Below are 23,199 nucleotides of genomic sequence, written 5' to 3'. Positions count from 1 at the left end.
AATGGAGTGACGAAGTTGAATAATGATCAACAGAACAGTTGTGTGCTGTATTTTGTTGGTGCGGCTCTGGCGCCGCAGATGTTGAGACAAGCAAACGTCTCAGGATTTGCCATCAATTGCCGCAATCACGTCGCATAGATCGTTCATCTGGGCAGGGTATTTAGTTTCACCGTCATCCGCCAGATGTGGAAAGACTCGCAGATGTTATAGACAGCATAGAAATGGAGGAGAAGTGCGATCTCAAACCAGCAAGACCCACCACGATAAAAGTGATTGCGTGGGCAGGATACGACGCAGTGGTTCGCTTCGCTCGCGCCTATTTTGCAAGCTCCGGCCACTGCCTCGACCACCATGCACGCACGCGCACCCCCTGTTCGTATTCCATCCCAACCCGCACTCTGGTCTGTTCCATTTGTTCATACATCCACTGCCTGACTCTCAAATGCGCAACTTCATCACCACCGCCTTGATCGCAGCATCGTGCTTTCCGCGGACGCACAAGCTCATTTAAGCCACTCCTTGGCGCTGCAGTGCGCTCGGCACGTGTGCCCTTCGGAAGATGCTCCTGACACGGCTCCCGAGAGCCACGAAAGCCATTGTCTTCGCGGCTGCTGTATTCGTCACTGTGCTTGCCGCTCTGCACCTCAATGGCCCGACATGGCGGACTTCACCTGGAACACAGCCATTTGCCTACGAGCCTGCCGACGGCCTGGTGAGCCATGATACCACAGGATCTGTGTCCGCCGCTCAACAACCGGCGGACCCCGTCGACAGCCCTCATCAACTTCCTTGCCAAGGATTAACAGGTGGCGACGATGTACTCGTGGTCATGCGAACTGGTGCGACCGAAGTGAAAGACAAACTACCAGTGCATCTCAACACGACATTTCAATGCTACAAGCATCTGGCCATCTTTTCCGACTACGCCGAAACATTTGAAGGCTATCAGATTCACGATGTCTTAGCAGATATTGCAGAAGACATCAAGACCACTCATGAAGACTTTTCACATTACCAGCATGTCCTGCAAGTGGGTCGCGAGAACCTCGCAACTGAAGAACTCTCTGGCAAAGTCAGCTTGGAAAGTGGTCCCGTTGGGAAGAATGATAATGCAGGATGGCGGCTTGACAAGTGAGCACTGCTCACCCACGCAATATATTGTGAACTCTATTGACTTGCTATGCAGATGGAAATTCCTCCCCATGCTCAACGCCACATACGAAATGTACCCCAACATGAACTGGTATGTTTTCGTAGAACCCGATACATACGTGGTATGGAGCAACATGTTGCAATGGCTCTCGACAATGGACCCCAGCAAACCAGCATATTTCGGCAGCGAGGTCATGATCGGAGATGACATCTTCGCCCACGGCGGTAGTGCATTCGTGCTTTCATCTGCCGCTCTGAAAATTGGCGCAGAGAGCTACAGGCAGCATACTCGAGATCTGTGGGATTACACTGGTGGTCACTGGGCCGGAGATTGTGTGCTAGGTGTGACACTACACGACGCAGGCGTCGATCTGACCTGGAGCTGGCCGATGTTCCAAGGTGGGTGCTTTCTGTATTCGTCTGTCACCAATACTGATTATCGTAGGCGGCAACCCATCTTTAATGGACTGGACAGAAGACAAAGGTGAAGACCGCAGACTCTGGTGCCTCCCAGCTCTCTCATACCATCATTTGAACCCCGACGAAAAGCGTCACCTCTTTGAGTTCGAACAAGATTGGATCAAAAAGCATCACCTGGGCTCCATCTGGAAAGACAGTTCGGAGCAGATTTTACATCACCGCGACCTCTACAAGACTTACGTCCGTCCACAGCTGGAGTCTGAAAAGCAAGACTGGAACAATTTTCCTGAAACGACCTTGACAGAGATGACATTCCATGAATGCCGTGAGCATTGCGAAAGGGATTCCACTTGTATACAGTATGCTGTCGATGCAGAAGGCCGCTGCGCAATTGGCACGCAGTTCCGACTAGGTCAAGCCCAAACTGGAGTCCACTCTGGCTGGATCGTGGAGCGCGTGGACATGTGGGCGGCCAACTTGGACGATTATTGCTCGGGAAAGAATTCGTGGACAGTGCCGTGAATGCTGTGCGCTGTCGACGCCGCCTGGTGGACAACCTCATTTGGCCATATTTGGAGTATATCAAGCATGTCCTCTCCTAGATTGGCAGGGAGACGAGTCTCAATGCCAGATTCATCTCGATAACAGCTCGGCTCATATGTCGGGCCTGAACACATATACATTGGAAATGCGGCAGTCGATCTGAGCGGCTTCAATGAGCACCTCATCGTGACTGGACCCCGCGATGACGAGGACGAATTGCCGCAGCTTGCCACGGGCACGTCAAGACGTGTTGGAGTCATTGCGAGGGAAACAGACACAAGGAAAAGTCATGGTGACATGAAAGCGCTGGGTCAGGTTTTGACGCATTCTATTTGCTGCGCTAGCTCACAACTCGATCAAGCTCTCTTCCTTCACCGGTAAAGCGTGCTGTGGCGCATTGGGCAGAGCTGTCAGCTGCTGCGGGGGTGGCATCGCTTGCTGATAGTAGTATTGCTGCGATGGCTGCGAGGGCTGCCGCTGCAATGGAGGCTGCGAAGGCTGCTCCGGCGGTTGTACTGGATGTGACGGATGTGGCTGCTGTTGCGGAGCTTGTGGGGGCTGTTGCTGATGGCCGTCACGATAGAAATTAGCCGCCGGGTCTCCTTGGAGATGTGTCGGGGCTGGTGCTTGTGGATGATGGCTATGTTGCTGCTGGGGGACATAGTGCTCGACAGGGGCGGCATTCTCGGGCTGACTTTGGTAAGGTTGGTCCGTGCGGTACAGACTCTCCGTAGCCTGCTGCTCGTAGGAAGGCACGCGCTGCCTATCAAACGAAGGATAGGGTGCTGACTGTGTTTGCGGCTCAGCGTATGCATTCCGTTGCGGCACGTGATGATATGAATCCATAGGCGGAGCATTACTACTGTAGTAATTTTCGGCGCCGTATTGCGTGTCCCCGCCGACAGGATTGAGCTGAGGATATTGAGAATACATTGCTGGCGCATGTGAGGAAGCGTGGTACCTGCTTGAATTGTACGCACTCGCCATTCTTTCTTCCAGCATGCGGTCGTAATAGCGAACCACGGTGGCGAGCTTTGAATGGAGATCCAGGAGTGTGTCATGCTTGCTCATGGTCTCGCCATACGTGCGCGCGAGCTTCGGACGCAGCGTACCGATACTTTCGTACAGCTCCTGTATTTGTGGTTCGCGAAGAATTGTGCCGGGAGGCTGATGCTGTAACCGGTCCACTAGCGTCGAAAATAGGTTGATGTTCTCAGCTTCGACTGGAGTGAGTTCGAATTGCGAATTCGCTCGATATTGTGACGGGCCAGGCCCTGACTGCGAAGCCGCTTGCTCTTTGAGCTCGCGTGCATGCCGTGTCTTTTGTGCTTCCATATCCTGCAAACTTGCAGCAATGGCTGCTTTGAGGTCCGCATCTTCTTCTTCGCTATCCGCTTGTGCCGTGTTGTGCTGTGCCTTGGTCGTCGTCTTGCTCGCTGCTGCTGACTGCGACTGCGGAACGTAACCCGCTCCCTTCTGCGTCTGACTCTCCTCCAAGCTCATTTCAAGTGCTCGTTTCAAATCGGCATCGAAACTATCATCAGTGACGCGGGCGCCTCGTGGCTGCATGCGTTCCCCCGCAGCGTATCCGTTCGGAGCTTCAGCAATGGTAGCGGAGCCCGCGCTGGATCCTTGCCACAATGTTCGTGGTGCAACATGCGGACTCTGTGGCATACCCCGGGCTTTCTCTACCAATTTTGCGTAGCAGCCGTCGTCCACGCGCACGGGCTGCACAATGCCCAAATGAGGCAGTGGGAGACTCTTGCTCGAGCAAGTGCCACAGAAGACATTGCCGCAATTCCGACAGTGATGCTTTCGATTCGTAAAGGTGAATTTCTCGCGGCAGCGCATGCACACGTCGCTATCGGTCCACTCAGGCGGAGCAGACGAGTCGAACATGCTGCTGGCAACGTTGTTTCGGGGCGGGAAGCGGAAGCCTTCGTGCTGTAAGGTGCGATATGTCTCGGAAAGGTAGCTCAGAGTGTCGCGGTGCTGTGCGGCTGAAGCCCAGTCTTGCAGCAGCTCGAGAATACGGGCTTGCACGTCGTGGTTCGTTGTGCCGGGCGGGCCGCGCAGAAGGCTGGTGAGGTTGTCGACGAATTCGCGCGAGGCAATCTCGGCGAGGAAGTGGGAGCCACCGTTCTTGACGCATGTGTCTGTCAGGCTGAGGGCAGCGAGCTGCACGTTGGGATTCTTGTGGCCGATGCGACGCTTGAGGCTGCGCATGGCCTCGCGAGGCGCCACTGTCTTGCTGCGAATGACATCGCTAATCTCGAGGTTGAGCGCGATATCCTCGAGCGAGCTGGCCGTCGCCCGCTCGATCTGCGCATCGAGTTCGGCGTTTGCCGCATTGCCAAACCACGATGCCATCTCCGCTATTCTGTACGTGAACCAGGCAGAGATGGCTGCCTACCACATCCTGTGGAGCGGGCAGCTTATCTGTAAGGGCGTTGGCGGTGGTGATGGATATTGCGGCGGCGGTGAGGGCGGAGTGTGATAGACGTGGTGAGGACTCTCGGGCGTGGATAGTGGACAGGGAGAATTGGTAGAGAGATGTTGGTAGAGAGCTAAGACGGGATGAGGAAGGGACATGTGAAGTGAGAGAGCTCCGACGTCACCGGACTCATCACTGCGGCCTGCACGCTTCACCACGCCCACTACAACTGCTTTGTACACGAACCACGTCTCAACTCTGTCGACCGCGCACGCCTCACTCGCCACCGCTCTCCGACGACCGATTCGCACTCGCTCAACTTCTGTCCGCGATTCTCGATTCCACCGACTGCTCGAACTGCAGCGACTAGCAGGCCGCAAGCGCACACCCAAACGTCTGCCTGCGACATGCAGTCGTGCGACTCATCACCGCCATGAGTGCTGCTCCGCCGCTCCCTCCTGCACCCCCTAGCCGCCATGTAGAATCTTCGGGCCACCATAGTGGCATGGGCACGGGAAACGGACCAAGCAACGGGCAATTGAACACTTCTGCCCAAGCAGCAGGCGGCGGTAGCAGTGGCAATGGCGGCGGCGAACGTGTCTACTCGCACATCACCGATCTGCAGGCCGAAGCGCTCGCCAGTCTCAGCAGCAATGGCCAGTCCATCACGCAGCTTCTCGCAAGCGCAGAGAAATCTTTCAATGATGCCAAGTTTAAGATCGACTACCGCCGCCCCGATATGGCCTTTGTCGACTATCTACGCGCTTCAGAGATCGCCGTAGAAGTGGTGCCGCGCCACCGCGACTATATACACTTCATCCACGACCAACATGGGCAGCAAAAGCTGCAGGTATTGCAGAGGCGCATCACTGGTCTCGCGGACCAATTTGCCAGCATTAAGCAGATTATCGTCAATAACAACAGTCGCTATGGCACGGTGCCACGATCACAGCGGCAGAATGCTGGTGAGGTATTAGGCGTCGAAAATGGCTCGCCCAAGCCCAGCGGGCACAAGGCAAAACCTTCAGTTTCTCCCAAGCCTGACAATCTGCAAGGACGACCGATCTCTGCAATCGGTGGACGTACTCCGCAACCGATGGGCCAGGACTTGGACGATCGTTTTGCGAAACTGCGCATATCTGGGTCAAACACGCCAGGATCAAGAGCCTCCCTATCCTCGCTGCCTGCGGCTTCGATGCCATCTGCCAGCGATTATGGTGGGGCCTCAGGTGCACTCCCTTCCAGAGTCAAACCTCAGGGGCCTCGCTCAATGCTTCTCGACACCGAGCTGGCTGTTGCGATGCCCAAGGCACCCAGTCCCACCTACAGCCCAGCCAGAAACATGCAGACGACAGGGGACATCGCCCCGCCTCGACACAGTGTGCGTAGCCTAGCACCTTCACGCAAGTCAACACTCACATCAAATCCGTATGCCGTAAATTCAGTCGCACCGGCCGAAACGCACGAACCTGCTGCCGCGAGGTCCAACGGAGCGCCACCTGTACCACTGCCCCGGCGGAAATCAGTGCACATGCCCAAGGAGACGCGCATCACAGCAGAAAAGCTGTACGACTATCTTGAACGCTTCAATATCATGCTGATTGATTGTCGGTCGCGCATGGATTTTGATCAGGGTCACATATACTCACGGAACGTCATATGTGTCGAGCCGGTGGGCCTACAGCAAGGCATGAGTGCTGAGCAACTCGCCGAAAAATTGATCCTATCGCCCGATGACGAACAAGATATCTTCCATAACCGTGACCAGTACGACCTCGTGGTCTACTATGACAATGATACTAAATCTGAGACCTTTCTCTCGCGACCCCACAACGAAGCAGAACAGCATCTCAAGTGTTTGCATGAGGCTCTTTACGACTTCAATCAGGAGAAGAAATTGCAAAGACCACCTATCATTTTGGTAGGAGGCATCGAAGCTTGGATAGACTTGGTGGGAAATGCAGCCCTAGTTAGCACTGCCACACAGACTCGAGCCAAGCCGGGCCGTCCGTTGCAGCGTCGGCTTGCCATCAGAGATGGTCAACAGAGGTTGCCGAAACAACGCTTGCGGGATTACAATCCTCTTGATGCCGAAGAAGAACAGAAATGGCGCGATCGCGCTCAGAGCGAGAGTGTGCCTGAAGCATCATCGTTCGCTCAACACGAAGCGAACGAAGGCGAGAGTGATGATACAGATGAAATTCTCAGGTTTCCAAACATCGACGAATTCAACGCAAGATTCCCAGACGCTGGGACGCTCGCAGCACAACCGCCCGCACGCCCAGCATCTACGCCCGTATCGTCTGGCTTCGATGTTCCCAAGTACCCTCCAACCCCGGAACATTCTGTCTATCCACATCCACCTCCGCCTGCGCGGCCACCACCAGCAGCGCCAAGAGTCAGCTACACTGGCGTCAGCGATCGAGCAGTCTCTCAGAGCACGCCTATTCCCAGAACTTCGAGTCAGTTGCTACCCTATGTGCCACAACGCTACCTGGCGCAGAACCTACGACTTCCAAAGACGGGCATTCAGAACTTCGGCAACACTTGCTACATGAATGCGACATTGCAAGCTCTTTCTGCGACCACGCCCTTGACCATCATGATGTTGGATGACCAGTACAAAAGATTGGTACAAAAAGACAACTGGAAGGGCAGCCGTGGGCTCTTGCCTGAGATATATGCCAACACGGTTCGGTCGCTATGGGCGCGTGATGTGGACTACATCAAGCCCACCACGCTCCTTACTTTCTGTGGGCGCTTGAACAGCACGTTCAAGGATCCGAATCAGCAGCAGGATGCTCAAGAATTCTTCAGCTTCATTGTGGATTGTCTGCACGAGGACTTCAACGCAGTTTGGAGCAAGAATCCTCTGCGCGTGCTCACTGACCAAGAAGAGGCGAAACGAGAGCGCATGCCGGCCCTTGTGGTGGCTAAGACGGAATGGGGTCGCTATGTACATCGCGAGAATTCGTTTCTCACGTCGCTGTTTTACGGTCAGCACTCTTCTAGGTTACGGTGTTCGCATTGCAACTTCACCAGCACGACATACGAAGCCTGGGCTCTGTTGCAAGTGGAGATTCCGGATGCGCGAGACGCACAACTACAGGACTGTCTCAGGGCGCACTTCAGGGACGAGCTGCTCGACAAGGAGAATCAGTGGTCGTGTCCCAAGTGCAAGACACCCCGCAGGGCTGCGAAGAAATTGACCATGACCCGTGCGCCCCCTTTCCTGGTCGTAGCCCTCAAGCGCTTCAAAAGTAATGCGCGAGGTGACCAGCGCAAATTGCGTACGGCCGTGCGCTTCCCGCTTACTGGTCTAGATATGGAGGAATTCATCCTCCCCCAGCCATCACCTCAGGAGGCGCAAGAGATTGCTCGGAATTATGGGCAAGACGCGCTGAAGGTGGAAGATTCGCTTACGCCACCGTACGTGTACGATGCTTATGCGGTGGTCCGACATCTGGGTGATTCGACAAGGAGTGGTCACTACACCGCACTGGTGCGTGACAAAGCTCGATCTTGTTGGCGGCATTTCAACGACACTAGGTACCAGGACTTCCAACCCGAAAACATGCGGCCGGATCAAGCCTTAGACAATGAACAGGCGTATCTCCTTTTCTACCAGCGCCGTCCGGTCAATGAGGCGAATGGCAAATAGCATTATGTAGCGTTCGAGCGATCAAAGTGTGGCTTCAGCCGGTGTTGCGGGGCACACTTTTCACGACCATATATTGTCTCTAGCACTTTTTCTGATGGCCGTGCAGCGTTGCTCCAGACTTCTTGGAGCTTCCAACTTTGTTGATGTTGTTCGCGGTGTTAGCACGGAGATAGGGTAGACGGGTAGCAATCGATGTGCAATGATGTATGCAACGTCACCACGGCTGACCCCACTTCGCTCGTCCACTTCAATGGCTTCTCCCATCTTCAGACCAGCATTATTACTCACACGGCTCACGTCTTCACTTTGCAGACCTCGCCGACCCCTACCTGCCAATATCAAACCCCGTTTCTGCATCCAGCCCCGCTTGAACGAGTACGCCACCATGTCTCAATCCCACGCGTGCTGCACTGTGCCCCCCATCGTCACGGAGGGGTACAAGGAGAAGGGCGAATGGATTACCATCGAGGGCATGAAAACTTATGCCACAGGACCAAAAGATGCCAAACAGGCCATCCTCGTCGTGGTATGTGTGCCATGTGCTCCTCCTCAGCCTTGACTCTCAAGCACCATTCGCTGACACGCAGCTTCCCAGTACGACATTTTCGGATTCTTCCCTCAGACTCTGCAAGGAGCCGATGTCCTCGCTCATGGCGACAAGGAGCGCCCATATCAAGTCTTCATGCCAGACTTCTTCGATGGAGAACCAGCGGACATTAGCTGGGTATGATAGTAACTTCCCTCTAACTTGACTGCAATGCTCATTCTCACACGTTGAACAGTACCCACCAGACAACAAAGACAAGGAAGCGAAGCTCGGCGAGTTCTTCTCGACCAAAGCCGCACCACCAAAGACCCTCGAGCGAATCCCAAAGGTCGTCAAGGCGATCAAGGAGCAACGTTCTTCGATCAACGAATGGGGTGTTCTCGGTTACTGTAATTTCATCTCCAACCCAATTCTCACATATAACCGCAATACTAACACAACTTTCCAGGCTGGGGCGGAAAAATCGTAAACCTCTCTTCACAAGAAGGAACACTCTTCAAAGCAGCAGCTTCGTGCCATCCAGCAATGGTCGACGAGAATGATGCTCCAGGCATTACGATTCCTTTCGCCATGCTTCCGAGTAAGGATGAGCCAAAGGAAGATGTTGAGAAGTGGCAGAAGGCGATCAAGGTCAAGAATGTTGTTCAATGGTGGCCTAACCAGGTACGTTGAATAATGTGTTTTGATCGTATTATTGTAGCTGACCAAAGTTCTTTTGCAGGTCCACGGCTTCATGGCTGCACGCGGTGATCTGAGCGACAAGGCGGTGGAAGCTGATTACCAGAAAGCATACCAGGTAAGCACCAATCCCGAGATCGACATGATGTGATAATGCGATACTGATCAAAAGCAGCTGCTCTTGAATTTCTTCCACGAGAACATGTAAACAATCGGCTGACTAACTTCTCATGCTGGTATGCCTGAGCTCTGAGCGGAGCATTGTGAATCGTGCTTGGTACATGTAGATAACAAGCCCAAGATCCACGAAGAAGCATGGAAATGACATAGCCCAAAAGTCATCGTACTACCATTCAATTATACATGTACATACCAAATCCGTGCACGCTTCATACGCCAAGGTTCGATTCGAATTCCCCAACCATCTATCATGTTATGCCTTCGTCGGAAAGCAGATCTAAACATTTGACATAAAAGTCAAAATCATCTGCAACTGACGGAAAAATCCAAAGTCATCAGCCCAGTCTATACACAAAATGTTCGAATTTCACCAACGCCTCGATCCGAGCATCGTCGCACATAAAAGTCTCTAATGAGCACGCAGGCTCGGGTATCATCGTGTCACTACCTCCCGCAAGCCCATTGTATAGCTTGCCACCTCCTACTCACAAACTCATGGTGAGCCACTCCCACTCTTGCGGCCCGGTCAGCATGGAAGGCGGAATTCCAGGCGGTGCCGTGCCATCGTTTCCAGAAGCCGATTGGGGTGCCTGTTGTCCGCCGCCGCCTTGCGGGAACATGGACGCGTGCATAGGCGGAGCGTTGCCTTTAGCGGATAGGAGATTGGAACCAATGTGCGCAGTCCTGGTCAGATCACGCTGCCCGTTTGGTTCTGCGCTGTTCGCAGCGTCATCAATGTCGAGCATGTCCGCATCGTGTTGCGGTATGGCGTTCGAGGCCCTGCTGATCTTACGCGTCCGTCGTGGTGCCACAGGGCGTGTAGGCGCCGACAGAGGAGCCTGAGTAGCAGGCTTAGGTGGCCCTGGAGCGATGGGCACGACCGTCTTGACAGGTTTCTCCGATGGTCCAGAACTCGTTGGAGTGTTCACTGCAGAAGCGCCGCCTGATTTGGGCGAGTCTGATTCATTTGCAGCGTTCTTGCCAGCTGCTGAACTTCCACCATGTGCAACAGAATTCTTGCGGCTTGCTACCTTCTTCGAACGTGAAGACCCTACAGGCACAGAATTGCCGCTGCCACGATTCCTCTTCTTGATAACGTCTGTTTTCAAGCTCAAAGGCCGTACTACACCATGCAACTTCAGGAATAGACCACATGCATTGCACAAGGGATGACCCTCCGGATTGCGTCGCCACAGAGGGGTCGTCTGCGTGAAGCAGTTCGTACAGGTCGTTGGCACACCATTGTTGTCGCCACCCGGTCTGGGACTGCTGGGTCGCGACGGAGCCGCAGACGTGAAGCCAGATTCGGGAGGAGACGTAGGTGACGATTGCGTTCGGATCGAGAACATGCCCGTGGCCATGCCTACAGTGTTGGGGGTTGATGTGGTGCGAGGAATTTTGCGCGTCCTGGGATCGCCGCCTCGGTTTCTGATATCGCTGACAGAAGCTGCCGAACCATGGCCTCTGCTCAAGCCACCCTGGTCCCAATGATTGGGAGACGGAATGAGTTCTGCACCACCTATCTGGACACCTTTCCTGCCCAAGCTGCCAAATCTGCTGTCTGGCTGACTGATCTGGGACGACATGGATTGATCCCAATGGTAGTTCCCATGCATATCAAGTGCTGAATCCTCTGGCGACAGACCCTGTGACATCAGCATATTGGTGTCGTGATACGACATCGGATCATCATCCTCGTTGTCCGAATCACCTCCAAAGGTGAACATGTTCTCGTGACGTGGCATGGGCATACTCGTGTTTGCGTAATCGTTGGCCATGGTACGTTGGGGGTCCAGAGAGCCAGGCACTTGAAAATTAGGGGCATGGAATCCGTGAGAAGGGGCACTTGCAGATATAACGCTGAACATGGAGTCACTGCTCGGATTGAACACGAACTGCTGCTGAGGCTGAGGCTGCACCTGTCTCGTAGGCAAATGCTGGAGATGTTGAGATGAGCCATGTTGGTGCTGAAAGTTGGGTACAGAGCCTGAATGCAGCTGGTTGCCGAAAAAGATCTGCTCGCCCTCCGGAATAGGTTGGGGTGTCGAAACTGTTGATGGATATGCCGAGGTGGGTGGAGACTGGAAGCCGGACACGCTTTGCGGGTGTGACATGTTATGGTGGTACATATGCGAGAAGCCGCCGGTCGTCATCATCGGAGACCCGACGGGGGAGAATGAGAACTGTTGCTGCAGGGGCCCGGCGGAGTTGAGTATCGTGTCGTTGTCGATGTTGAAGGTATCGAGGTTGAAAGGCAGGGCATTGTGCGGCGCGTGGGGCTGAGTATCGAGAGTGTAGTTGTGGAGAGCAGCCTCTGCCACAGGGTCCTGCGCTGCGAGCGTGCTGTTCTGTACCGGAGGGACTTGCGGCGAGGCTTCGGCACGCCGTTTTGGGGGCTTGTGTGGACCGTTAGCAGCAGTTCTAGCAGATGCAGAAGTGGGCATTACCCTTCGCTCATCGATACTGGTCTTGCGCACGTGCCGCTGCACGTAGGAAAATTCGCGGTGGGTTCGATTCTGCTCGAGCGGTGGGACGGAAGGTGCTGAGGCGCGCGCAATGGACAGCTCGTCGCTCTGCAGGCGCTGCTGCTGTCTGATCGGAATCGCGGATGCACTGACAGTCGCCGAGTGCTCGGGCGTGGGCGAGGGCGAAATGCCGGCGGGACTTCCGATGGACGACGGCTCGAGAAAGTCGTCGAGGTTCATGTGGTCCTCGCTGGGCGCCTGCTGCTGGGCCACTTGCCCGATCTGTTCGGAGGACTTACGCAGCTGCGCGATACCACTTGGGGCATTTTGGGCAGGAGCGAGCGGTCGGGAAGCCAGCCTGCATCGGAATCAGTTATTATGCCACTACCACCACCTGCTTGCCTGACGCACCCTTGCCTCTCGAGTTCTTTCCGCTTCAAGTTCATCGACATCATCCGCCACGACAGGTTCTCCAGGCGCTCCGAGTTGGGCAGTTGGCCCTTGGTCTTGTGATACAACTTCCATATCTGCGTTCCCAGCGGATCATTCTTCTGCATTTCCTCAGGCGTCTCGGCGTCGGTGTCGGTGCGGCTGAGGGCAGCGGTAGCAGCGCTGGCGGGGTAGTCGTCCTTGAATTGGTCGAAGAAGGTCTCGCGCAGCAGGCCCTTGCGGGCCTCGCGCTCGGTGGGAGACAGATCGAGGCGGGTGGGCAGCGTGTCCAGCGTAGACGTCGAAGTGAGGGAGCATATGGCGCTCGAGTCGCTCGAAGCGTGGTTCGCTGCGCTCACTGTCCGCGGCGAGGACGGGCGGAACGACATACGGGTTTCGGTCCTGGTCAATCCGTGCTTTTGTCAAAGTCGTCATGCGCGGGGAGCGTGGCAGAGGGTAGCAGGCGCAGGCGCACGAGCACTGCAAAGCATAGTACGCCGGGCGTGGCAGAGGTCAGCGCGGCAGAGAGGAAGGGAGGGCGGACCAGACGAGACAGTGACGAGACGGGATGAGGTGGTAAAGGTAGGGTATGATCCACTTGGAGTGGTCGTCGCACGTACGCAAAAGAGTAGCAGGTTGGCCCGGGTGCTGGTCAAGCCTAGCCGCACTCCACCCGCTACAGTATGTACAATAATGCAATTCACTCGCACCCTGCGCAGTGGGCGGCCTGCATTCCCCCGGCGCGACACTCTCTGTCTGTCTACGTGAGTGTGCATTGCTGTGTGGCTACGGTACACATGGCTGTCCATCGACGTTCATGCCTCTCATCGACCATCCCACGGCCAGCCTGCATCTGGCAATGCGATGGAAGAAGTGGGGCGGACAGCTTCGGCTCACGCCCAGCGACCGATGCTCACCTGTCGCCGCCTCGAGGCTCGAGGAAGCAGCGATGGCAGCGTCGTCTGTTCGAGCTGCCTGCTGCGTGTGCTGCCAAAGCAGGCGAACATCGTGTGGATCATTACTTTCCGCGCAAGCTCAGATCCATACCGACGAAGACATTCCGGGTGCTGCCAAAGGGTCCGTCTTCACCATCCGCGACGTGCAGGCCGCTGAGGGACCCGCCGCATCCAGCACCCGCGCCACCAGCCCGCTAGGTCAGTGGGAGCTACAGTCCGGTCGTTCCCTGTTCCATGCTGTGGTCGACTACTGGCTGCGTAGACGCCTCGCTTCTGCACCTACGATGCGCGCTGCGTATCGGCCGACATAATCCTTCGCCAGATTTTGCTCATCTCACGGGCGCGACATTGAATTGCTGGTGCACTTTCATGGATGCAGCAACCAAAATTTCAATGTGGCAAGCCACCCGCACGCTGACTGGATTATCGAGCCCATGATTCCTGCGGGCGGGTGGAGCGCCATGCACGCGAGCATTGTCTCTTTCAGCGACGAGACTATCGGCACGTTCTGAGATGCAGCAGACAACTCTCCCATCGTCTCTGAAGCACAACGCAGTGCTGATCTCGCCGAGATGAGCACGCCGACAACACGCCTTGCGCTGCGACAGACGATCAACCAGCCGCGAGTCGAAGCTGCCGACGCAGGTAGGGCATAACCTACGCCGAAGCTCTTCCGATATAAGACCTGCGATACTCTCCCAAGCGGATGGTCTAAGTAGAGCCGAGACACGCCGCACCCAAACTGCGAGGCGTCGGAGAGACGCCTGGAACAGCAGGATAATGTGGACCAGCCTCGCACGCAATGTGGAGGAGCTTGCCTGAGTGTGCAGTGTGAGCCAACGAGGCCTCCAATCCGCCTGCTGTGGTCAATGGAGCAATATACAGAGACATAGATATGAGGCAAAAGCCATATGTAATAGACAATCACATGCGCGCTTACCGCTTGGGGAAGGGAGCAGGGATATTGCGGTAAAATTCAAATCCCGACCCACGAGGGTCTGAATGAAGGGAAGGCTCGCGTGCACCACACACGACAGCGACGACGTGGGGTGTTTCTGATGCGCCCGATCTCCATCTGCGACCGTGGTCGTGTTTCGGGAAAGACGTTGTTTGCGACCGTCTATATCCGACGAGCGGATTGCCCGTGATGGCAATTTGTGGTTGGTGGTCAGGAATGTGGCGTCGTCACGCTCATTGCGTTGACGTCGATTGGTTTGTCTCGCTCCTTGGCAAAAGCTGATGAGTATTCAGCAGAAGTGGTTGTTGGTGGGTGTGGTCCAGAGCTGCCACAACGCAGGTGCAGTGATGCAGCTAGCGCAGATAGACGTCTCATCACGGTATGATCCGTGATAGAGCATGAAGATGGATCCGTCAGGCCAGAACGCGTCGCGTGCTACAGTCGCGAAGGAATTCCATCGGGCCTTTCGACTCCTTCGTGCTGGTGCACGGAGTCGTCGCCTTTGCAGTGGCACGTCCCGGGGTTGCCAGAGTGGAGTGAAGTGGAATGGCGGAGGCCAGAGACGGGTCCAGTGTTGCTGGGTCCAAGATCAAGACACGAGGAGAGCGAGGAGGGCACTCCAATAAGGCAGACAGAAGGACAACGAACAATGAGGGCGAGGATGGCGGTATATGTATTGCCATGCTGGACAAGATACGTGCTTCACTCTGATATGGCGTGCAGGTAAGATAGGGAAGGTGTGATTGCGCGTGATCCTGGTTGTGGACAGCAAACCGATAATCCGCCAATGTTTCCACTGATTGGTCTCTCGACGCGACAGCGATTCTGTGCCCTTTTTGCTTCGATAGTCGGAACGCCTGTGATACGCTATGGGAGGCAGAGATACGAGAAGCAAAGAAGCACTCGAATGTCGAGGGTAGAGGACACAGTATCGGAGGCGTGAATTCGAAGTTGTAGTTTCATCCAGCGCTGGCTGTCCCTCGCGCTTGTGTCGGCGCGACATGGCCGGTCGGCCGATGATTTCTGTGACAGGGCAGGAGCAGCAGCGCTTCGAGTACCTCACAATGAAATCATGCTCCGTGGCGGCGGAGGGTGAAGGCCACACATGGCGGAGGGAGGGGCGCACGAAACGCGGGGCTCATTTATTTTGGCTCGTTGCTGTGTTTGGAGCCGTAAACACGCCAGATGAAACGCTCCTGCCTCTTGCAGTAACAAACACTGCCAACGCCCACCCCCATAACTCCGCCGCCATCACCTCCTCCGCGGGCACACGTGGTCCCACCGTCGTCTTCGCGCGCCTGTATTCGCCGCGAGATCGCCCGCCGGCCTGCTAGACGATGACGACTCCGCTCGACTTCAAACTCCCAATCCCTCCGCCGCGTGCGGCGCTGAGCGCCCATACAGCTCTCGACGCCGACGACGAAGCGTTCATATCCCCGGCACATACTCCGGCAGGCAGCCCTTCCAAATCTCAATTCCCGCCAGGTGCCCACGATCTCCCCCATGTCTTCGAAAGTCGATTGAAACTCCTTCCTACCCAGGGCCAGCAATCTCCCTCGCGCCCTGTCCACCACGACCCCTTCGCCTCTCCCGATACCAAGGCCGGTGCGCTAGGGCCAGGGAAGGAGAACACGTCCCCAGCACAACGCCCCCAGCCGCAGTCGACACAGAGCTTCATAAACCAGGCTGCCGCGAGTAGGCAGGAGCCATATCGCCAGCGCGATGACCCTTCGCCCACGCGTCACAGCAAGACGATTGGCGGCGGCCTCACACCAGAGCAGCTTGAGAAGCTGCAAAAGCCCAGCGTCAAGAGACTGGCCAACGTCACACAGCTCTACTTTCTCGACTACTACTACGATCTGCTGTCGTACATCCACAACCGCCAAAAGCGCCTCCAGGCATTCAAAACCCATAACCCGCCGCCCACACCTTCCAGCCCTACTACGGACGCGGATCAGTATGACGAGCTATGGAAGCAGTATCTTGGCCGCGAGAGGGCGAATCTCCGCCAGCGCAGAACGCGCCTGCGACATGGCGACTTCCAAATCTTGACGCAGATCGGGCAGGGTGGCTATGGTCAGGTCTACTTGGCATCGAAAAAGGACACACGCGAGATCTGTGCGCTCAAGGTGATGAGCAAGAAGTTGCTGTTCAAGCTCGACGAAGTACGCCACGTGCTTACGGAGCGCGATATTCTCACCAATGCCAAGAGCGAGTGGCTCACTCGCCTGCTATACTCGTTCCAAGACGATACGAGCATCTACCTCGCCATGGAATACGTGCCGGGAGGAGACTTTCGTACGCTGCTCAACAATACCGGCGTGCTGCACAACCGCCATGCTCGATTCTACATCTCCGAAATGTTCCTGTGCGTGGACGCACTGCATCAGCTTGGCTACATTCACCGTGACCTGAAGCCAGAGAACTTCTTGATCGACGGCACCGGGCATGTCAAACTCACGGACTTTGGTCTTGCTGCTGGCTTCCTGGCCCCTGCCAAGATCGAGAGCATGCGAATTCGGCTGGAGGAAGCGGGTAACATACCCGCCCACGCAATCCCATTCGGGAGACCCATGGAAGAGCGCTCGCTGAAGGAGCGTCGAGAGGGCTACCGGTCTCTGCGTGAACGTGATGTGAATTACGCCAAGTCGATTGTGGGTTCTCCGGACTACATGGCGCCTGAGGTTCTGAAGGGAGACGAGTACGATTTCACAGTCGACTACTGGTCTCTAGGATGCATGCTCTTCGAGGCTCTAGCCGGCTATCCGCCTTTCGCTGGAGCTTCTGTCGATGAGACATGGCAAAATCTGAAGCGCTGGCAACATGTGCTGCGGAAGCCGGAGTACGAAGATCCGAACTACTTCTTGTCGCGCCGCACATGGGACCTCATCACGAGACTTATCAGCGGGAAGCAGAACAGACTCCGCGGTATCAAGCAGGTCCAGAGCCATGACTACTTCCGTGAAGTTGCGTGGGACCGTCTGCGTCAAGAACGCGCGCCATTCGTGCCAGAACTTGACTCGGACACAGACGCAGGCTACTTCGATGATTTCGGAAGCGAGAAAGACATGGCGAAGTACAAGGAGGTTCTGGAGAAGCAGGAGGCGCTAGAGCGCATGGCAGATCGGGGTGGCGAAATGGGTCGTTCCCTCTTTGTGGGCTTCACGTTCAGGTATGTTTGGCCACACACTTGACGTTGTTGGTGTGAGTACTAATGATTTCTAGGCATCGAAAGCCGGCTACCGACGACAACGGTGCGCCCAGCAGCCCGCGAAAACCACTGACGGACATCAACGAGAACTTTGGCACTATGTTTTGAGCTGGCGGGACAGAACACGAGCTCATTTTCCTTCTTTCGTAAAGTTACATGCAGTACGAGTCAAGCATGAACTAATGGTAGACCAAGCTTCAAAGCCATCTCAGTTGGCGCGGACGTTTCGGGTTATGATTTGTGGAAGCGTGCGTGTTTGAGCGTACTGCGACTACGTGTACTATAGTGTCCGATGGCGAGTATATGAAAATCGGCTTCGGCATCAATTTTTTCAATCTCCTTCATTCGCTTTCCTCTGTTTGGGTGTGACGAGTTGCCGTTTTATCTAGCAAGTATAACACATCGAACCATGTTCGTTTCGCAACTTCATGTTTGGCTTCGTGTGAAGCGTCACCAGCAATACAGCAATGCAAGGCAAGGAAATATACCTCAAGCAGGCCCGACTTTGTTTGAAATCATTCTAACGGAAGCATGGAGAAGCAAGGTAAAGACGCCATCAGTCTTGATTATCCAGTCTAGTTATAGCAAATTTGTCCAGTCTCAGTGGGCTTCCTGCCCCAGGTGTGATCCATAATCGCCAAGTTCTATTGACGCCTATCTACCAGCAAGCCGCTCAGCCTGCATGAAAATCCAATCTTTGGCCCTGACGCCTTCTTCATCTTCGTCCCCAGCTTCCGGCACACCGCTGCCCTTGAGTGTCTTCAATCGACACTCATGAGCTGGGCGGACGAAATATACGATGCCTGCAAATCACGCAAGGCCCATTAGCAATTGCTGGATCATGCATGTGACTGATTTGACTTACTGTATCGTGGCCATTTACCCTGTTCTCCAGGAGACGGAATCACGCGATGACGACCGGAACACAAGACGCCGTTCGTGAACTTGACAGCAGCGTCGCCGAGGTTGACGATTGCGCAGCCCTTCTTTGGTCTAACCCATAGCCATTCTGCGGTATCATCGTCGTAGTCTAGATTACCCAAGACACGGTTAGGAGAGCCGTAGACTTGGAGACCACCTGGGATCAACTAGTTAGCGAGCTCTACCGACTGACAATATCAAAGATCAACTTACCAAGCCAATTCATCAAAATCGTAATCGTCCCAAAATCCGTATGCGAAGGCGTTTGAATCTCCGGCATATCAGCCGTCTTTCTCGGAGGACCCCTCGTCATTCTAATATGATCTCCAGAAAGCTCTTCGATTTTATGTCGTTGATGAATTTCCTCGGGATCGATTCCCAGCTTCTTGGCCAGAACTTCTAAGATCTGGAGGCCGACAGAGTGTGCGGTCTTGCAATATGTGGCGAGAAGAGGTTTCTTCTCTAGAACAGGCTTCGGCCATGCTCGTTTCATTTGATCATCAGGAACGATCATGTCGTTTTTGGCTACGTTGAAGAATTCTGCTGTGTCGGGAGTTTGGTTCTGTGGAGGGTTAGCTAGAGTTCGTTGGTCTTGCATGCTTTGGCTTCCTCCATGTAGAGGGACATCGAGACTTGCCTTGTCCACTTTCGTTTGGCCAATGACCTTGTAGCTAAATGCGATTAACACCCTGCATCACTCCATCACTGGAAGCACTTCACTCACCCAAAAACCTCTCGATTCGCAAAATCAAAAGGATACTTCATCTTCTCCTCCATAGGCAAAGCCATCACATCTTCAGCAACTCGAGCGACATCCTCAGAGCTGTTCGATATGATTTCGCCTTGCTCAGAATCACTCAGATCCAGATAGAAAAATCCCCAAGCCTTGCACGCCTCGAACATGAGTTCTTGCTCATCCCTATCGGCATCTTGGATCTTGCGAAGTGAAATAGTCTTGAGCTCGATTTCCTTGAGACCATCAGGGAATTGTGGATAGCGCGAAGGCGTAAATTCCACGTATGATTCTTTGTGAGGCATTTTGTTCAGATCTCCGGATCAGCCGGATGACTAGAAGTCGTAACGACAATGGAATAGGTGTGAGACCGAAGGCAGGCGAAGTTGGTTTGCTGATATATCGAGGCGATCCAGGATAGTTATGCTTTGTTGGTGTTCAACCGCGCTTTGGTTCCGCATACCCTGGTGTTGCGGCGATCGCCGGCCTGCATGACGTTTCAAAACCCCTCACGACCTGTGCGGTTTGGACGATCTGCCGACACGGCATCCTCTCATCCTTCAAGCTAGTGCCAGGGTTGGCTCTATATGTGTACGCAGCTTTCTCTACGATGGGAAAGGAGTTTGTCAAGTTTATGGTGCCACCTGGGGTCCGCAAGAGCACAGCGGGGAGTCGGCCACTCATGGGCCGATATAGCCTGTAGTCAGCGTAGGTCAAGCATCCCTGCCTTGACTAGTTACCTCAACTGGCGGCAGTTGCGCGAAGGCTTCGCCGGTCGCGGGTCTAGAGTCAAATCGTTACAGACCGCCCGTTCGATGCTGGCCATCTTACAAGCAGCGACGGCGGATGCGGCAATGACTGCGTAACTCATACTTACTCGTCTTCCGGTGAGACAATATTGTTTTCGTGCTTGAGGGTCATCAAGGCGATGAGAAGTGCTTTAATATTGCACGGGCCGAGGCTGCTGTGCAGGTCAGCTTGTACTACCATATCCTTTTGGCAACCATTGTGTAGCGATCAACGTTATCAAGCTTCAACGCCGTTTGATCGGCTTTCTGACGGCCTCTGCTCTCCTTCTCTTTGAGCTTAGCCAGATTCCCAGGATCATCTTCGTAGATCCAGCGACGCTTGTCTTCATCGACCTCCACCGCTCCCCACCCGCCAACCCTTCGACCGTAAGTGTCGATAGGTTGATCCTCTCTAGTCTTCATGTCACGGTAACGGTTCCGGGAATACGATAATAGAACCATCCCCAATATCAGCTTGAGTGCCAGGAAAACGAGATAGATGACCAGGAAGAATATGACCATCGTGGCGAGCGCTATGAAGTCGTCCAAAGTCCACCAAGCGTATGTCGATCCTGCGTGGTTTCCGGCCCCAAAAGTGGATGTACCGAGAGCTCGACGCAGCACATTATCAAAATTGTGCAGTGCAACCATGATGACCGACGACGTATCTGTGGTCTCAGCCTCGAGGGACAATGATGTCGCACTGGCTGGGATTGGCGGCGGCATATGAGTGGCCAGGAACATGTGGTATGTTTGAACCATCGATCGGATGAACAGACAGCTGAGAGGGATGATAGGTAAGCCGAGCCTCTTCGTAAGGTTTTGGTCCACGAACGCATGAGAATAGTAGTCTTTTGCCAAGACATCTAGAAAGCGCCCGTATATGTTTGGTTTCACGTTGTTGAACTTCGAAATATAGGCATGCTTGCACCAATCGACCAGCGCCTCGCTGCCAAGCACAATGAGAAAAGGACCGAGGACTTCTCCTGTCCAGGTAGGCATCAAGGTGAAGGCCTTCGGAATGACGAGACCCGAAAGCAGCGGAAACCCAGTCGCGTTGTTGCTTGACGATGGGCTAGCAGAGCTCTCGTCACTGAAGGCGGCACTGAGACTGATGCTGAGGCCACCAACTTCAACGATGTTGCGCAACGCTATAATCAGCAGCATAAGCCACAGTTGAAAGCGCTCCACGATATCGGCGCAGGTGAGTTGGAATAGGTTCTCCTTCTCGAATTTCTTGAACACTGTGCCCTTAATTTCGACAAATTGATTGCTCATAAGCAAGGTCAGGAGAGCGTTAGAGTAGGAGTTGACTGCAACGTTCAGGGTGACGACCTGGTAGAACAAGGCCGTGGAATGGCCGATGACATAGAGGAGAGCAAGCAGAAACATCCAAAATGGCCGGGAGATCTTACTACGGCCATCGGGATTGCGCTCCAGGGTCTCGCGCGAGAACAAGCACTCGAGAATGTCTTGACCAACTGCAGACAGCAAGCGGTCGAAGACCTCGAGAACATTGTATATGACGTAAAGTTTAATGGCAGCCTGTCCTCTAATTGAGTGATATGTCCGGCTTGCATCAAACCACATGAGCGCAACGCAACTGGTTACGATGAGGAGACCCTGAAGTAGGTCGGCCTTGTGACTGGGAAGAAGTATCGATGGCGTCGACCGTGTACGCCGATGGCGGAAGACATTCGATGGCTTACGAGCCTTGCGTTTTGACGGCATGGGGTGATCGTGGTCTGCAGTCGGCTGCGAGACATGAGGGAGCCGGGCGTCGCTCGGAACGCCATCGTATGTATCCTTGCTCGATTGCGCGTCTCCGTCATTGGGCCTTTGACTGGAGGAAGAGGCTTTCCGATCGTGTTGGTCTAATCGTCGCCGACGCCGCCACATCCGCCCCAACCCCTCATAGACGAATCCAGCTATATCTTGAACCTCTTGGATGGCATTACCACCCATCCATTGTAGCAGAATCATGAGGGCATTGAGGAAGCGGAGTGGCAAGATGGTGAAGGTATAGAGCCACGCATCTAGACACGCGATAGCGCCAAAGACCAAGACTTGTTCCAGCTGGGGCGGAAGCATGAGAAAATTGTGCAGTCGCTCAAACTTGACCGCCGACGTCTCGTAGGGAAAGTCACTTGTGGCGGATCGGTGAAGGTAGAGAGCGGAAGGCCGCTCCGATGCCAGCTCGAGATGTAAGTGCGTGGGTAGGGACATGGGCGGCACAGGCAGCACGGCCGGTATGGGCGAAGTTTGACGGTGCGTATGCGACGATCCTCTGCGCAGACCGCTGCCTCTGGGGTCCGCTTGATCATCGATCTTGAGCGGAGCAAGCTGCGCTCTCGCTCGCGAAGTCCGCACCGATGAATGGCGGCGCTGCGTGGCATGTGGCGAGGGCGCAGGCGAGTCAGCCGCCGACGGCGAAGATGCACCGGTCGACGGTTGTGGTTGAGGTGGCTGCTGCTGCTCCTTAGCCTGCTGACGGGAAGGTGCGTCGTGCCAGTGGTCGCTGGCCATTGCCTCGTCCAGCGCAGGGAGCGGAGTGTCATCGTCGAGCGAGCGCAGAGGTAGTGAGTCGGGTGACGAGGTGAGATCGTGTAAAGCGGCAGGGCTGAGAGCAGTGGCCTCACTGCCTCTACGGACAGGCTCCGAAGGCTTCACCGCGCCGACGCGCCATTCGTGCTCGCCATTGCGTCGTGGCCCGCTATCCTCTCCCTCCGGGGCTGGTGAAGGGGGTGAGGATGGAGAAGGTGTGAGCAGAGAGCGCTGGCCGGTGCCGATAGCATTGCTACTGCTGCTGGCTGCACTCGTGCCGGCGAACGACATCCCGGCAAAGGGCACAATAATCGTCTCTCCAGCAGCTCTCTACAGCGCCCTTTCGCTCGTTCGGTAGACTAAGAGGCGAAGGACACTCATGGCTTGTCGAAGGAAAAACGCCGTATTGCGGCTTTTCGAGTGGAAAGCCAGCCCGTGGCCGACCTCGCAACTGGGAAGCGACTATTTCATCTGCGAAAGGTATGCTGTCGACAAAATGCTTTGCGAGACTGGTCCTGGTCGCGCTCCCTGCTTCTTGTTGTGTGTTCTTTACGTTGTGTTCGTGTGGTCCTGATGCCG

General features: G+C 55.0%; 8 protein-coding genes across 8 annotated transcripts; 4 read left to right on the top strand and 4 right to left on the bottom strand.

Moving 5' to 3' along the window:
- Window positions 1–559: 559 nt before the first annotated feature.
- On the top strand, window positions 560–2,094 carry RHO25_001852 (uncharacterized protein; the record flags this gene model as incomplete). Its single annotated transcript, XM_023594453.2, has 3 exons — window positions 560–1,131; window positions 1,187–1,551; window positions 1,598–2,094. 3 exons carry the CDS (start codon window positions 560–562, stop codon window positions 2,092–2,094), a joined length of 1,434 nt encoding a protein of 477 aa, XP_023459092.1.
- Window positions 2,095–2,460: 366 nt separating this feature from the next.
- Window positions 2,461–4,485, bottom strand: RHO25_001851 (uncharacterized protein; the record flags this gene model as incomplete). Its single annotated transcript, XM_023594452.2, has 1 exon — window positions 2,461–4,485. The coding sequence occupies one exon, from the start codon at window positions 4,483–4,485 to the stop codon at window positions 2,461–2,463; it is 2,025 nt and encodes a 674-aa protein (XP_023459091.1).
- Window positions 4,486–4,982: 497 nt separating this feature from the next.
- Window positions 4,983–8,210, top strand: RHO25_001850 (uncharacterized protein; the record flags this gene model as incomplete). Its single annotated transcript, XM_023594451.2, has 1 exon — window positions 4,983–8,210. One exon carries the CDS (start codon window positions 4,983–4,985, stop codon window positions 8,208–8,210), a length of 3,228 nt encoding a protein of 1,075 aa, XP_023459094.1.
- Window positions 8,211–8,595: 385 nt separating this feature from the next.
- RHO25_001849 (uncharacterized protein) lies at window positions 8,596–9,643 on the top strand (the record flags this gene model as incomplete). The annotated part of the gene is made up of 6 exons (XM_023594450.2): window positions 8,596–8,736; window positions 8,806–8,934; window positions 8,993–9,146; window positions 9,206–9,420; window positions 9,479–9,553; window positions 9,611–9,643. The coding sequence occupies 6 exons, from the start codon at window positions 8,596–8,598 to the stop codon at window positions 9,641–9,643; spliced, it is 747 nt and encodes a 248-aa protein (XP_023459093.1).
- Window positions 9,644–10,100: 457 nt separating this feature from the next.
- RHO25_001848 (uncharacterized protein) lies at window positions 10,101–12,898 on the bottom strand (the record flags this gene model as incomplete). Its single annotated transcript, XM_023594449.2, has 3 exons — window positions 10,101–12,011; window positions 12,063–12,438; window positions 12,492–12,898. 3 exons carry the CDS (start codon window positions 12,896–12,898, stop codon window positions 10,101–10,103), a joined length of 2,694 nt encoding a protein of 897 aa, XP_023460219.1.
- A 2,862-nt stretch (window positions 12,899–15,760) lies between these two features.
- On the top strand, window positions 15,761–17,742 carry RHO25_001847 (uncharacterized protein; the record flags this gene model as incomplete). Its single annotated transcript, XM_023594448.2, has 2 exons — window positions 15,761–17,595; window positions 17,649–17,742. The coding sequence occupies 2 exons, from the start codon at window positions 15,761–15,763 to the stop codon at window positions 17,740–17,742; spliced, it is 1,929 nt and encodes a 642-aa protein (XP_023460220.1).
- Window positions 17,743–18,288: 546 nt separating this feature from the next.
- Window positions 18,289–19,593, bottom strand: RHO25_001846 (uncharacterized protein; the record flags this gene model as incomplete). Its single annotated transcript, XM_023594447.2, has 5 exons — window positions 18,289–18,437; window positions 18,500–18,712; window positions 18,769–19,117; window positions 19,193–19,226; window positions 19,280–19,593. 5 exons carry the CDS (start codon window positions 19,591–19,593, stop codon window positions 18,289–18,291), a joined length of 1,059 nt encoding a protein of 352 aa, XP_023459654.1.
- Window positions 19,594–20,271: 678 nt separating this feature from the next.
- Window positions 20,272–22,911, bottom strand: RHO25_001845 (uncharacterized protein; the record flags this gene model as incomplete). Its single annotated transcript, XM_023594446.2, has 1 exon — window positions 20,272–22,911. The coding sequence occupies one exon, from the start codon at window positions 22,909–22,911 to the stop codon at window positions 20,272–20,274; it is 2,640 nt and encodes an 879-aa protein (XP_023459655.1).
- Between the last annotated feature and the right edge of the window lie 288 nt (window positions 22,912–23,199).

The sequence above is a fragment of the Cercospora beticola genome, chromosome 1 (assembly GCF_033473495.1).
Source record: "Cercospora beticola chromosome 1, complete sequence".
NCBI classification, from domain to species: domain Eukaryota; kingdom Fungi; phylum Ascomycota; class Dothideomycetes; order Mycosphaerellales; family Mycosphaerellaceae; genus Cercospora; species Cercospora beticola.
The sequence above is the reverse complement of the archived record's forward strand: the minus strand, read 5'-3'. Positions and strand labels throughout refer to the sequence as shown.